The 16,191-nt window shown below is 31.1% G+C and overlaps 1 protein-coding gene across 2 annotated transcripts; it reads left to right on the plus strand.

Moving 5' to 3' along the window:
* The first annotated feature begins 6,642 nt into the window (after positions 1–6,642).
* Positions 6,643–15,971, plus strand: LOC105633542 (AUGMIN subunit 8). 2 transcript variants are annotated; one of them, XM_012216153.4, is made up of 7 exons: positions 6,643–6,945; positions 8,613–10,059; positions 10,507–10,626; positions 11,822–11,938; positions 12,023–12,112; positions 13,422–13,529; positions 15,626–15,971. In XM_012216153.4, the coding sequence occupies exons 2-7, from the start codon at positions 8,755–8,757 to the stop codon at positions 15,734–15,736; spliced, it is 1,851 nt and encodes a 616-aa protein (XP_012071543.1). In that variant the 5' UTR covers positions 6,643–6,945; positions 8,613–8,754; the 3' UTR covers positions 15,737–15,971. The 2 variants fall into 2 exon arrangements, with proteins under 2 accessions (XP_012071543.1, XP_012071542.1); XM_012216152.4 differs by lacking the exon at positions 6,643–6,945 and adding an exon at positions 7,814–8,485.
* The last annotated feature ends 220 nt before the right edge of the window (positions 15,972–16,191 follow it).

Raw genomic sequence — 16,191 nt, forward strand, 5'->3', positions numbered from 1 at the left:
GGGATCGAGTGTCCATGTCTGAACCCTGGCAACCACCTCTTTAATAATTTTCAACTTACCAAAAAAAGGGTATCAAGCTGAAACTAAGGTTGACACTTGATACTGTAATTGAGCTTAAATTTGAATGAAAATCTTAACTATTTTTAAACAATTTGTTTGCATTAATTTTACTATAGTTGAGCCTAAATAAATCTATCATTAGAAAGCATAATTTTGATAATTTTTAGTTAGTTTGTTTAAATAACTTCAAATTTTGATTGTAACTTACTCATTTAACTTCATAAACAAGCATAAAGAAGATTCTGTCAAGTTCATCCACTAGCTTTTGATCAAGTACATTTATCTTTTAAAGGGATTGAATTCGTTTGTTCTAGTTGCATTATCAAAGGTCATTGTTAGAGAAAACTGAAAAGAACTCATCTGTCTTCTTCAACTGGAAAATTTTAATTTCAAAGTAATTGTAGTTCTGGAGCTTATTATGTAAATGGAAGCTCTAAAGACAAGTTTAGTTTCAGAAGGATTGCCTGTAATTGAAACGTATATATAGATCATCTTTTCAATTGAACACAAAGCAATTAGTCAGGCTAGCTCTTGTAAGTGAGCTTGTAGAGGAAAAGATGGATCATATAACTATGCACTTACATATATTTCCTTGTCGTTTAACGATAAAATGGTCTTTTGGGTTAGTTTTTATATATCGTATTAATTTCACTTCTTCTGGTTGATTAAAAATAAAACATTCACGTTTGAATTAAAGAATTCGTAAATAAAAAAAAAATTGTAATTTTATAATCTAATTTCAAGAATCGAATTCTGATACCTATTTTAAGCTAGCTTTCCTTCACAAGTGATATTAGGAGGCTATGAAACTTTAGTGAACTGTATTTGCTCTATCTTTTGGCAGCAGAAAGATGTGCCGTGGTGCAATTTGTTCTGTAAAGGACCATCTGCTGTGGTGCTTCCAACGTGTGTTTTTATCAATCTTCATAAATTAATTGATTGAAAAAAAAAAAGAAAAGAAAATTTCATAGTTTCCCTGTAAGAACAGAGGGGAAAGCAAAAAAATTACTAATTGAACAGTATTGATGTATCAATGTCTTGTTCATACTAGGTTGCTAGGGTATCCAATGCAAGAACATTTTCAAATCCTCTAGCATATTCAAACAAAATAGCAAACGGCATATAATTTGTATATTATTCTAGACTTGCTGAGAAATTAAATTATTAATGTTGATTTTTTGGATTGTTCTTGTACTGAATGAATTATATGATTCACAAGAAAGGGTTTGGGATTTGGTATGCCATGAAATGTCTCAAATCTTGGCAGCAAATTGGAACAACGCTGTCCTTACCCTTACCCTTCTAAGAAAAAAAAAAATAAAAAAGGATAAATTAATAAATAATATTTTTTTTTTCTCTTGTTTGCATTCACAATAGGCTTATATTCAGATATGTTTGGTAAAATTAATTGTTATCTATTTAACTAACGTTTCATTAAATATTGAAGGAGATGACGTTTTATAATCCGCTTTTTCAAACTGTGAACAATGGTATAAACACTAGCCATATTATGAATAATATAAATCGTAGTTTCATTGATTGCTATAGGAAAAATTGTTACGGGCAGTAAAAATATTAAAATAATACTCAAGTAAAATTCCGTTAATAATTGTGATTTTAAGTTTAGAATATTTGATTTTAGAAGTAGATATTTTCTTAGAACAATAAAAAACACGAAAATGATATCCTTCCTGGAAAATAAAAGGAAAAAAATTAACTTTATTAAAAAAGAAAAAGAAAAGGAAAAGGACATGGCATGTGCATGGGCTTGACCACAATGATCGTGTCCCACATGACATGAGTACTCATCATTTGGTTTAAGCTTTGCGAACCACCGGCTCTTGAGGGGACCAAATGGGCTTTCGGCCATTTTAACTTCTATTTTTATGGAGCTACTTTTATTATTATTATTATTATTATCAAAAGTTTCTTATGTATAATATATAATTAAATGCATTTATATCTATATAATCAGAAATACATTTAATCATATTAAATTACATTCAATCAGAAATGTATCTATGTCATGGCAGTGGGACATTAATCCCATTTTACGATTTAGTTCAGAATTTTTTTTTATATTTTAATTATATATTTGCATTAATTTACTAAATTTTTACTTTTTATCTCTATTGAATCATTACTTTTATATAGTATCTCCATTAAATATATTTTTTTGGGTCGGTCTTTAGTTGAAACCAAATCATTCTATTGTTTCAATAATTTCTTACTCACAAAAAGCAAAAAGAAACTTTTGAATCCTTGATTTTATTTCTTAAAAAAAGAACCCTCTTTTGACATCATCTCAATATAATCAAATGTAACTTGATTTCAACTTTTTAGGAACCGAACCGAAGATTCAAAACCGTGGTGATGTCTGCCATCTCCATCACCATGATTATAAATACTATATAAAAAAACAAAAAGATAAGCAATTTAATTAAAAAACAGAAATATAATAAATGCAAAAGACATAAAAATGAGAAAGGCAAGTAGGCCCAAAAGAATGGGACAAAAGGCTCCCAAGTGAGAAGCTGAAAGTAACATAATAATACATGATATGTCTTAATCATCTTACAAACTGTAATAAAGGAGAGAAACTCAATCAAGGCCTCCATCTTAATGAAGATCAAAGGTCAAATTTTAGAAAATGGGCCCTTCAATATAATGAAGATCAAACCCACAAAATTTGTTCATTTCTTACCAACAAGGGAAAGACAAAAAGGGTTTTATGCCTTTTCTTGTTTACCAAAGGGAGATAAATAATATTCTAGGATAGTTTGGTCTAATGGTTGAAGCGCATTAAATTTTATTCTGTGGAGTTGGCATCTTGGGGAGAGCTTTTAAACATAACACTTAAGATTCCTCTATATGATTAATAGTTAGACTATATAATATTGAGTGTTTATCTCGTATTGACAGCTTATTCTATTTTGACGCATAGAAAATTGATGATGGTTAATTTTTTAAAATCTATTTAGAATGATAAAAAATTGTGATTGAATTTTTTTTTTTTTTTTGTACCCTGATTTCTTTTAGCAATTGTGTATTTATAATCATTTGTTTTTTATTAGAAATATAAAGAGATGTTACTGTCATTCTTATACCATTTTCCAGCATCTCATATTCCCACATAGAATATCATGAGAATAATCATAAACATGTGAGCTTACACCACATCATCAAAATCAAATAATAATTAAATAAAGAGAATATTTTGATGGATAATTTAAAAACTCCATGTTTCATAATTTTATTTCTCATGATCTCATATTTTAACTTACCAATTTTGTCAATGAATTAATTAAATATTTCATCACATGAGTCAAAATAAAATAGACAAATAATATAAAAGAGACATGATGGGCAGTACTGCTCTAAGCATGATGTGTAGTGTACTTTTACCTTTTTTTTTTTTTTTTTTTTCCTAATCAAAAGGAGGCCCATTGATAAATGTTGAGAGCTTAAGTGGGGTTGGTTGACCTTTTAAGCTTGTAATTATTATTGTGGAACCAAATTTCAAATTTCCTCAAAAAATTAACTAATTAAGGGAAAAAAATTTGTGGGTCTATCTAATTAGTTGTAAGTGTGCCTAGTATTTAAAATTTTAACACCCAAGTTAGTAACTTGGTTCAAACTTTGATAATTTTTTTGAATTTTAATTAAAAATAATAAAAAACAATTATGCATTAAGGATTAATAATTAAAATTTTGAGATATGTATTTTGATTTTCCTAAAGATATGCATTTTTATTAATAAAATTTTTGGATGCAATATGTAATAATTTTGATTGTTGGTTATTCAAAAAATTGTATTCAGACTGTTTATATTATTTTTATACGAGTGTTTTAATTTAGAATTTCAATTCTGCCTTATTATTATTTTATATATTTGGTCAACTAAGCAAATAGATTAGATATATATGAAGAGGATAAGAACAATTCCTAAGTCAAAACACAACAACAGTATCCTACTCAAGCTTGCATTGAGTTGAGTTTTCCACAAGTTGGTTTTTATTATTATTATTATTATTATTATTATTATTTTGTGTGTTTTGACCAGATTACAACTTTTCTTTGAAAAAGTAAAACATATGATGGGCATTGAATTTGTTGAATTTGTCTTTCTCATGGGATTTTTCTCTAATTCTATTGGTTCATACCCTAAGAAGAAATGATCACTCCCACACTTCATCAAGAACTTCCAAAGAGAAAAATAGAAATTAAGAATTTCATAGATTAGGACTTTGAACTATGGACAAATATAAATTATTATATCATAAATGTGTCTCCTTTAGTTGGGTAAATATAAATCCAATACACACAAATAAATCTAATTTGAAAATTGTACAAGACTTGACTGAAAAATATATACATCTAAAGAATAAATCATTTAATTAAAATTTTAAAATATAATTTATAATTTGAATATTTTTGCCATGCCTCATAATTCAAATAGTTATTTTTAATTCATTTGTAACTTATTGAAAATTTTTAAAAGAAAAGAATATTATATAAAATTACTAGAGCTTGTGTTTATCTATAGTTCTAATGGGGAAAAAAAAAATCCACCATGTGCATATAATTAATTAATTGTGAAGAATATAAATTAATTAATCCATTTTCCTTGTCATTTGTCTATTCACCATGTGAACATTTTATAGTTGGAATCATTTCATTTCTCCAATTGTCTCTCTTTGAAGTGATTCTCCTTTACCTTGAAATATTTAAATTATGATTTTGGGAATTAATAAGAGAATGAGACTATCATGTAATTATGTGTTCATCAAGTCCCTTTGAAAGTTAGCTATTAAGACAACAATAATTGACAATGTTAAAGACAGAGGATTCCTTCCAAGAGAAGAAGATAATTTTCTATGTTGAGAATGATTGTGATGAAGGAAAGATGACAAGCTAACCCTTCAAACCCATTAAATTAATTTTTCTACAATTATTAAAATAATATACTTTTTATACTACATCATTTTTAAATCAACTAGTAGCTTAATAGTCTAATGTTAAAAAAAAAAAATTATATTCAAACTTCATATAACAATAAGTTTTTTTTTTCATGATAAAAAAATATCTTTTAGTTGAATTAAAAATTAAAAAGAGAGAAATTTTGAAAAATTAAAGGATTTTGTGTTCTAATTTTGAAAAATAAATTTTAATGTTGCTTAGTAATTTTTTTTAAAAAAAAGTGAATATTTTAATAATGAAAAGATGAGTGTATTGAAAAGATTTGATGACTGGGTTTAAATGCTTGACTATGTTCAATTTTTTCTGAATTTTAATAATGAAAGAAATTTTTACTGATAAAAAAAAGCTCATGACTTCCGATCATTATTATATAAATTCTTATAAATTGTGCTAATTTTTTTTGAGGAGATAAAAATTTTAATTTTGATCAATGGATTATTAATTTATATACATTATAAAAATACAGTTTAAACACTAGTATATTTTATAAAAAATATTACTAAGCTTCAGAAAAAAAAAGAAAAAACTACCCATACCAATATTTATGTTCTCACACCTCTCCATTGATTAAACCATTAATTAAGATTGATATGAAATTAAAATGCCATTAATGATTTATTAATTATAGTTATAACTTGCTATTTTTAAATATTTCTATAAAACATATTACAATTTTGTGGTAGGAGAAACGTAATAATTGAAAAGTATAGTTTTTCTTTTCTAAAAAAAAAAAAAAAATTGAAAAGTATAGTTACCAATAAATACAATGCCTCTTAACCCATTGATGTAATAGTTGTTTGGTATAGTATTATTTAGAATAGCCATTTCTTTTAATTTCAACTTAGTATTTTTAATTATGTGATAAATGAGTCAATTTATGGTGTATTATGAAGTCTAAATTGACAAAAAAAAAAAAAAAGAAAAATCATCATTTTTTATATTTGTTATTTTTTTTTAATTTTATCAATTTTTTTCGAGTGTATTTTATTTTTATCAATTAATATCTTGTATTTTATTTTTTTAGTAAATGTGTCATTCGTTTAATTTTCATTTAAAACACGACATTAAAATTGGTAATATGAATGCGATATACATTAATTATGATAAGAAAAAACTCGATCTTTTAATAGTCAAAATTTAAATTTTAGTGTTGTTAATCTGAATTATTTAATCAACATGGTTTTTTTTTTTTCTTGAATTGTTAATGAATTTCTTAATTAATGCTGATATGTCATGCGTGAGACTTACACTAATTAAATTTAACCACCAGGTCAACTGAATTTCAACTGAATTTTAAGAATTTTTTTTTTTCACTTGGACATTTGTTAATATAAAATATGTTTTCTTTTAATTGCCAAATTAGCTAATTTAGCTGTAATAATTATTTTACCATGAGGTAAAAAAATATATGATGGAAAAAAAAAAAAATACAGATTGGATTAGATTGAAAGATATGGTCAGTTAGAAAACAGATTAACAGTCAAAGACTCAAAATGTAAAAAGAAAGTCTGATTCATGAGTAGGTGGCGCGAAAACAACGTCCCTCTCAACTGAAAAACCGTTTCCCTCAAATTTTTATTCAAAATCTTGTCTTTCTCCTTTTCATTTTTTTTTTATTTTTAAATTTTATTAATTAAGCACTCTCTCTCTCTCTCTCTCTTCCCATAAAACTCTAATCACTATAACTCCCTGTCTCCCCCAATCTCTCGCCGGAATATTCTATTTCCGATCGCTAGTTCGCCACAGGTTCTATAAGTCCCAGCTCCGGCTCCGGTCACCTCTTGTAGCCTCCGCCATCTTTTTTTTTTTTTTTAGATTCAGTTTCTAAAATTTTCTTCAACTGATTAGAGGGAATTTGACAGAATTAAACGAAGTGATCAGTAGAATTTAGGGTTTTGATTCAAGGTGAGATATTTACCTTCTAATTCGACATTTTCTTTCCTTTTTTTTTTTCTCTCTCTCATTGATTCGATTTTTGCTTGCAAATTTATCGGATAATTGAAAATTCATTTCCTGTATAATCGACAAAGTTCGATTTTTTTTTTTTTGTTGATTCAATAAACCCTCTCTTTCTCTCTCTTTTGCTCCCCTGCCATTTCTGAAACCTACAGAGAGATTTACATGAACAGTATTGATCACTTTACGTGTCTTCAAAACCAGAGACATGAACCTGTCAAACACAGCAATTATTATGTGAATTAATTCTTTATTAAAACCCCGACTTTCCTTTTTAATCTTCAAAATCAATTTTTTGTTATAATTAAACCTCTGTGGGTTTTTTTAACATGTTATCGATTTTCGTTCCTAAACGAGGAAATTTAATTTTTTTCTTCAGTACGTCAAAACCTAAAATATTATTTATATCAAGCCCCGTTGGTTATGGAAAATCAATGGATTTTCTTAGTAATTTTTACTAATTTTTCAATACTGTAAATTAATGATATGAATATCACTGTTAGTATGGGGATGGACAATGATCTTGCTTGCACGTGGTACTCCATGTCTGTTCCCATATCCCCAAGAACATTAGCATCTGCAACTTCAATCTTTTAATAATTTAGCTATAAACTAACAAATCACATTATTTTTTTATTCTATTTATTTTAATAATATTTAAGTTCAACTACATGACAAAACTAGAAAACCCAGGTAAGAGACAGTTGAAATTTAGTGTGTGATCTCAAGGTAAGCTCTTTGTTTCATTAATGGCAATTGCAGTTTATCCTTAAATAAATAAGTTATATATATATATATTTGTTTGTTTGTTTGTTATAGTGATAGTGTTGATGTAATCCTGTTGATGGGATTTATTACAGTTTATCCTAAGATAATATATCAATGAGATTAGTTTATTTACCTTTTAGTGACAGTTATAGAGAAAGATCTCTTTTGTTAGTTATGAAATCACTCCAATTGAATTCTTTATCATGAAGAAGGAGTGGGGCAATGTTGTGTTGTGTTGTGTTAGTGAGTGAACCTAAATTGCCAGCCCAGCCGACCGCGGCAGTCCCGTGAGAAGGACAAAAGGGAAATTAGGAGAGGAAAAGTGAAATAAAAGAACCTCTCTTGTTCTACGTACCCTTTCTCTCTTTCTCTCTACCTGATTCTTTCTCTCTCTCTCTCTCTCTCTCTCTCTCTCTCTCTCAATAACAGCAGTCTACTCTCTGGTCTCCCCATTTTCTTCTGGGGACCCCCTTACCCTAAAAAGAACAAGCTCTAGCGATGACTTTAATACACATTGTAGCATGCTAAGGATTTCTCTGTAATTAGATATATTCCTGATGTTGTTTTATCCTCATCTTTGTCATCACCACTGGCTAAAATGTTTGAGATGCCTGATCTGCTTGGAGTTGTGTTTTTGTTAATGATAATTAAGTGCCCATTTGCATTTAGTTGTTGTCATTATCAAATTCATCCCCAGTCAGATCTGGGTCTTTGGAAAGATGTAATCTTTTTTCAATTTTAAGTTTTTTTCTTTTTTTTTTTTAATCTTTTATTGGTTTATTATTCGTTGCTTTTCTTTTGCCATTCTGTAATATCGTACTTTTTCTGGTTATGTGCGTCTGTGGCAGATTTATTGCAGGGGAAAGTATCTTCTTTTTGAGCTGTTGGTCTGATTCCCTTCACTGTGGGTTAAATGGAAGCTAAAACGGTCAAATTTGGTTCAATTATGTGAAATATTCCATCAATGCGTTATAATTTGGACGTTGTTTGATGGATGTATATGAATCAGAGAAGCACACAGTTGTGGTTACCCCAAGAACTCTCTTGGTTTCACCTGAAGGGAACAGCAATGCAGCAGCCTTCACTCGTCGCCCTCGAACGAGGGAACTTAGTTCTAGATATAAATCGCCAACACCAATGCCAACACCTTCTGTTTCCAAGCGTTGTTCGTCACCGAAGCTATCAAGAGCACTGCCTGCAACTCCCCTGGCGGTGCCAAAAAGAGCCCAATCAGCCGAGAGAAGGCGGCCTTCCACTCCATCTTCACCCTTGAGCCCCTCTACACCAGTTCATGATTCTTTTGTCGATGTTCAGTTACAATCTAGAAGGCCTAGTAGTGGCAGCCGGTTACCTGAGAGTTTATGGCCTTCTACAATGAGAAGTCTTAGTGTTTCCTTCCAGTCAGATATTATTTCCATTCCTATCAGCAAGAAGGAAAAACCAGTGGCTAATATCTCCTCTGATCGTACATTGCGGCCATCTTCAAATGTGGCCCATAAGCAGCCTGAAACACCTACTCAATCGCGAAAACCTACGTCAGCGAGAAGGAAGAGTCCTCTCAGAGGGAAGAATGTACAGGATCAATCAGAGAATGCTAAACCTGTAGATGGTTTACATGCTAAATTGATTGATCAGCACAGGTGGCCTAGTAGGTTAGGCGGGAAGGTACCTTCCAATTCATCAAATAAAAGTGTGGATCTCACCGATAAGACAGTGAGAGCTTTGCCCCCACCAATTGGAATTGGTTTACCTTCACTCAGGAGATTGTCTCTGCCTGATAGTAACTTTAAACCTTTACAAAAATCAGGTAGTGACGCTGCAAAATTATCAGGTCTGGAAGATATGCGCAGGATAGGGTTTGAGGCAAATTCTTCAGATGATAATTTGCTGCGGCTATCTGGAACTCCAAAGGTTGTTACACCAAGTTTATCAGATAGAATGTCTATAATAACTCCTACAGTTAGATCACAGTCCCTGTCGACCCCTAAATCACGCCCTTCATCTCCAAGTAAGAACTCTGTAAATAGAGGTTTCAGTCCAACTCGTGCAAGGCCATCCACTCCTCCTGCTAGAGGGGTCAGCCCATCTCGGGCATGGCCAGCAAGTGTCTCTTGCCAACCCAATAGTTCTAGTTCTGTGCTTAGCTTTATAGTCGATTTTAAGAAAGGGAAAAAGAGTGCAAGTTATATTGAAGATGCTCATCAGATACGGCTATTATACAACAGATTCTTGCAATGGCGGTTTGCTAATGCCAGAGCTGAGGCTGTTCTTTACATTCAGAAAATAACTGCAGAGGTACGGTATCTTGAATATCTAGCTAGCTAAATTTGTTATGTAGGACTCCCAAATTTTTCATATGTCTTTCTTAATCTTTTGTTACTACAGTGATGCTTTTGGTAATATTTTCATGTGTGCCTAAACTATCAGCTTTCCTTGTATCATAAAATGCAGAACGTTTATATGTACAGAGTAAAAAAAAAATTGAGAAGACAAATAAAAGGAAAAATTGAAAACAGAAATAAAAAGAGGAGAGAAACTTTTGCTACTGAAAATATTAGAAGTTGCTAAAAATGTATATCTGCTTATAGTTTAACTAAATTATTTTTCACTTATCCTCCATGGTATATAAATTTACTGTTTTCATATGTAATGCAAAATCTTTCTTTCATTTTTGACTTTTTTAGAATAGAATTTCCATTTTACGACAATTTTAATTCCATAGAATTTTTTATGATGGTGCAGAAAACTCTGTATGATGTTTGGAACAGTATGTTAGCACTGTGGGATTCAGTAATAAAGAAGAGGATCAATCTTGAACAACTGAAGCAAGAACTTAAGTTGATCGCTATTTTGAATGGTCAAGTAATGTCTCTTCCTTGTTATAGCACCATAATTTTGCAACTATATCTAATTTTTTATATCAATCCCCTGGAGTGGTTTTCTATGTGAACATGTGTTGGTTGTAGTTCTTGTGGTGGGTATTAATGTATTTTTTGATTGTGCAATAGTTTTTTCTCTTTAGTTCTCCCAAAAATAAACTTGAGCTACCTTGTGTCCTTCAAAACTTTTCTTTTGACTGGGGGTTTGGCAAGCAAAATTTGGAATTAGCAGCAGAATTATTTTGAAAGCAGAGGTGTTAGAACCATTATAAATGGGTTTGGATTTTTACAACATAAATGCTTGGTTGTATTTAGGTTTGATAGAGATACTAACTTAAAAGCACGTACCTTGTACAGACTTATAGATATGCACACGGCAAATTCTGCATGTTAGTCATATCTAGCAAAATTAACAATGTCCAGCCATTCTCTAATTCTCTTCGCAAAAGAGTTTTAGTGATTTCATAAGAGACAAAGATGTTGTGATAACTTGGAGGCCATGAGAACCAGAGTTGTGGTAGCTTAGAGGCCATTAGAACCAGAGTCGTCGTCCTGCATGTGCCAGTAGTTCAGTAGAGTACTGGATTTAAATCTGATACATGTACTACATTGTTATTTTTTAGGACCTAATCTAACATCGAACTAAGAGATCTGATTCTCAATCTCTGAAGGGTTGTGGTTTCATTTTGGAGTCATCAGCAAGATCGGTTGTCATTTTACTTCAGCCATCTAGTCAATTCTACTTGGGTCCTATGTTATGCAACTTTGCTGCATTCACTGGTCTAGTCATATGAGAATAGCTATAGGATTTACTTCTGTCGCTTATCAACACTAGATACACCCTTGACATGCACCCCCTCCTCTTCTTTGCCTAAGCAGTGATAACAGATTAATTATTGTGTGGCCAAGTTGCTTAAGATGCCTTAGATGTCTGAATTGGAGAGTCCTTAGAGACTAATAATTGGTCCCATGGGGTAGGGCGACTAGATTTGGTGACAGAACAACTTGTGAAGAAGCATTATTCTATGCCTGTTTAAGAGTTAACTACAAACTTCTGTTGCATTTTTTTAACCTCCTTTATTTTTGAATAGCAATCTTTACCAATTCCTTTTCCTTTTTTTTTTTTTTGCATACTCAGTAGTTATGCATTAATCTAATAACTTCAATGATTGTTTCAGATGGCCTACCTAGATGATTGGACTTTACTTGAAAGAGATCATGTAAACTCTTTATCTGGGGCTTTGGAAGATTTGGAGGCAACCACTCTTCGTGTTCCAGTGACTAGAGGGGCAAAGGTTTTGTTTGATTGTTAAACATCATTGAATTGATTTCTAAAGATAGAGAACTTTTGACATCTTTATTTGATTTTCATTTTTCAGGCAGATATAGGCTCTTTGAAGATTGCTATTTCCTCAGCTGTTGATGTGCTGCAGGCAATGGGATCCTCCATATGTTCTTTACTCTCAAGGGTGAGATAAAATCTTCTCTGTCCCCCTTGTTCTCTCTCTCACATACCTCCTGTTGCAATTCTTGTAGAAAGCACAATGGTGAATTTAGATTTGCTCACTTCTCTTTTGAGCTAATTGTTTTTTTTTTTTTTTTTTTGGTTCCATTATGTGGACCATGCATTTTTCCATGCAATTATGCATTTATTTCTTAGGTGGTTTATGAACCATATGGTTGCTTGTAGAGCCAAGCTAGTATCTTGTTGAATTCATCAGTGTGTAACTTGAAGGATTAATAACCTGATATGATAGCTATAAAGTACTATTTTTTGCTTGTGGATCTTAGTGCTGCTTGAGCTGAAAATTAAGAGTTACAAAAGAAGTTAAGATTATCTGTGCTGGCATCAGGTGGTGATGAAACTCATTATATATTCACATATGTTCATCTTCTGCTTGGTTTTGGACAGATCCTTGGTTTTAACTTCAAAAACAATTTTATATAGATTGTGTGTTTCTGAAACACCGGATAGATATAAAAAACTGTCATGCAGACAAATGGCATCTCCGAAGCTAAGTTTAATGACATTGATTACCAAAGCTTCAAAACAAAACTGTCATCTAGTTTGTAGTTCATGCGGCAGAAAGCAGATACTGACTGCATAATGTCATCACTCAAGTTCCCGTATCAACTAACTAGTTGAAATATCTCGTACAAGAAGGTACAAGTTAGGGAAAAGCTAAAAAATTTGAGTCATATGTGTTTTGAATATAAGCCAATGGCATGGTATTCTTTTGAGACATGGTAAAGTCATTTCACATGTGTTTAATTTTCCTCTCAACTCTTTGATGACATATGGAGACTGGTTTCTTGGACTTCCGTTTCTGTGGTTGATCTGCAAAATAAGTCTCGTTTGGATAGTGTGGACGAGTTACAGAAGAGTAAAATTCAGAATCTTAAAAGCTTTTCAAGGTGAAGTTATAATAGTGTTGCACAAGATTAGTGCTGATTTTTTGGGTGTCCAATGCTGCATTTTAGAGTACAATACTTCAGGATTCACTTAAATCTCAGTTGGTTGGTGATTTTCTTCATATCTCCTTTTCTTTTAACTGTTCACATTTAGCACGTGTTACTAATATACTAATTGCATTCACTTTTTTTTTTCCGCTTGGGACAAGGGCATGAGTATCTTAATTATTTAAGGTTCTTGTTAGCAGTTTGAGTTTTAGCCCCACAGCCCAAATCTCTACTGTGCTTATATGTGCTGCAGATTGTTGTTTCCGGTAATATTTGCACATCTGATGCTTAAATCTTGTTTCTACTTTTGTGATATAGGTGGAGGGGATGAATGGATTGGTTTCTGAGCTTGCTTTTATAGCAGCAGAAGAGAAAGCTATGCTTGATGAACTGGAAACTCTATTGGCTTCCACAACCGCTCTGCAGGTAAGAACAAAAATGCATGGTTGTAGTACCCAATGCTTGCAGAAGATAAAGAGTTACAAAAATGAAGAACTTTAGTGCAGTAACTAAAAAGCTATTGACATGGTTAGAATTAGATGCTTGCATTTTCTGCCTCAACATATCACAGTAGCTTGTAATATTGTGAGATTTCACGTTTGGATAGGGCATCAAGTGGATGCAATTAATTAAGAAAAATTGCTACAGTTACGATCATTAGGAATCATAAGTTAATATTAATCTAGTTACTTTGTACACCTTACCATCAAGGATGGAATTAAATTTTCATTTTTGGGGAATGGGGGAATTTTTTTTTTTCCATAGTTGATAAAAATTAGTATAAGATATTTTTTTATAAATTAAAAATTTTCATATAATTTGTTTTTATTAAAAAATTAAGTTCTCTATTCCATTATTTTTCATTTAAAATTTTTTAAGGAATTCTTTTTAAGATTAAATACATCAAAATTAAGATACATTTATAAATTTCTTACATCTTTTTAAATTAATCAAGATGGAGAACTATGATAAAACAAAAAATTAGTTAAATAATGATTTTTTATCACTTTAAAACAGCATTTATTATTTTTCAAAAAAAAAAGAGAGAGAGGGAGAGAGAAAAACTTGAAGTTAGAATATGAGTTTACATTTCAAAAGAGAAATCCGGAGACCTATTATTTATATTTGAAATAAAATGGGGTAAAAAAATGGGAAGATGTTTAAAATGTACAGGTACTGAAATAGGAAAAACAAACCTGGAAGTAAAAATGGAAAAAGATAGTGGAGGTACTAGAATGAGAAAAAAATAAAAGTTGAGGGGACCAAAATGAAAAATATTCAAAGCTGATAGAACCAAGATGGAAAAATGAAAGACAAAAAAGGACAAAATTGAAACTAAAAAAAAAATTGGGGGGCCCCTGGCCTCTCATCCACATATCGTGGGTCCATCCCTACCTACCATGCATTGTTCCTGGTTTCGTCTTCCTTGAATTTATACTCTTCGTTACACCATCAACTATTGGCTTTTTGAGTGTGATTGATTTGGGATATTTTGAGCTACCACATACCAGTTATTGGATTATGCTATTACATCATCCATCAGATTTTATTTTCCTATCTTATCCTTGCTTTATTGTCTGTGTACTTTGCTTGAGATTCATGTTAAAAAAAAAAAAAATTCTACATCCATTCTAAGGACTTAAAACGATGGATTTATTGTTGAAATTTGAATCTGCATATGGATTTTTCATTTGACATGGGGTTGAATCAATCCTCACAGGCCATGTTTAGATGAAAAGAAAAAAAAAAGAACATAGAAGATGGAAAGATTACAAGCATAATATATATCTGCCTGAATTTGGAGAGTCCTTTCATCTGTAAGCTAATGTGGCAGGTTGACATGCTTTAATATGTATGCCATTTGTGTGGCTGTAGATAAGGTCTATTTGATCTAGATTTCATCGTTGCGCTAAGTGCAAAATCACTTCGTTCTGTGGATTACTTGGTTACAAGAATGCCCATGCCCATGCTAATGGAGTCGGTTCTAGTAGTATCGGCACTTGGTAGCGTCAATCAAGACATTATAGGTTAGGTTAAATGGTTGGGCTTGACCATTTTCATTTATTTGATATAATTCAAAAATGTTATTGCTTCCTTGGTTGGATATTCAAGTTGTTGCCTGTTGAGGTCAATTATATACAGGCTGTCAATTGCTTCATTCTCTAGCAATGTGTTCAATCTTGTTGTGATTCTATCACTATACATGTGGCTAATCTGATATATCTCTATCAGTTCCGTTGGCCTAGTTCAGTCTTGTAATTACTTGCATTGCTTGAAAGGAGGTTTTCTTGCTAGAAAGATTTTTTTTTTTTTTTTTTGGAGCTATTTTTCGGTCTGTCACCATTCGTGTAAGTCAGATATGCATAGATATGAAAATATGTGTGCTTGTCAGTATATGAGGTAAAATTAGTTTTACTCTATAAAGGATGCTTATTACTTACATTTCTCCCCTATGAAGCATATCTTGGAATTTGGATGATGTCTGATTGCCATTTTTTTTCCCTTTCTGGGTTATGAATCAGGTAGAGGAGTATAGCATTAGAACCCATCTCTTACAGATGAAGCATGCTGTTAATAATCGACTGTTTATGGTGAAAAGAGTTCCTCCATGGCCTGCTCATCTTCTAAGCTAACCTTTTACCAAATATTACTTCAGCAGAGAGACAAATCAGAGTATTCTACTGTCTCAGTAAATGTAAATTGATTTTCTTTTTACTTTTTGTCTTTGGTCAGAAGTTTCATCTGGGTTAATTCTTTTCTTTTTTGTCAACAGTGAGCTTTTGGCTCCATCATTTTCTACTTGTAATTTTTTGTATCAGGCAAATGAAAAAGAAAAGTAAAGAAGGAAGCAAAGGGTTGGCAATTCAATGTATGAGCAGTTTATCAAGGAAAGAATAAAAAAATAATACTAATAATAAGAAAAATAAGGTTTTATAGGTTAATTTCATTGAAGTTAATATTTTTCCAATTTTTCTTATATTTTGGGTAAATTCCTATTAATTTATAAGTCAATTAACTTAAAACTGAAAATATAATTAAATATAAATAACATTTTTATTAATATATTACCAAATAATAATTATAATGG

Source organism: Jatropha curcas, chromosome 8 (assembly GCF_041381405.1).
Source record: "Jatropha curcas cultivar XTBG-Jc1 chromosome 8, XTBG_Jcur_1.0, whole genome shotgun sequence".
In the NCBI taxonomy this organism is placed as follows: domain Eukaryota; kingdom Viridiplantae; phylum Streptophyta; class Magnoliopsida; order Malpighiales; family Euphorbiaceae; genus Jatropha; species Jatropha curcas.

Coding starts and splice junctions, on each gene's coding strand:
- LOC105633542 (XM_012216153.4), top strand. CDS start 8,755: ATGGATGTATATGAATCAGAGAAGCACACAGTTGTGGTTACCCCAAGA. Junction 10,627..11,821: donor TCGCTATTTTGAATGGTCAA/GTAATGTCTCTT, acceptor TGATTGTTTCAG/ATGGCCTACCTAGATGATTG. Junction 12,113..13,421: donor TATGTTCTTTACTCTCAAGG/GTGAGATAAAAT, acceptor TTTGTGATATAG/GTGGAGGGGATGAATGGATT.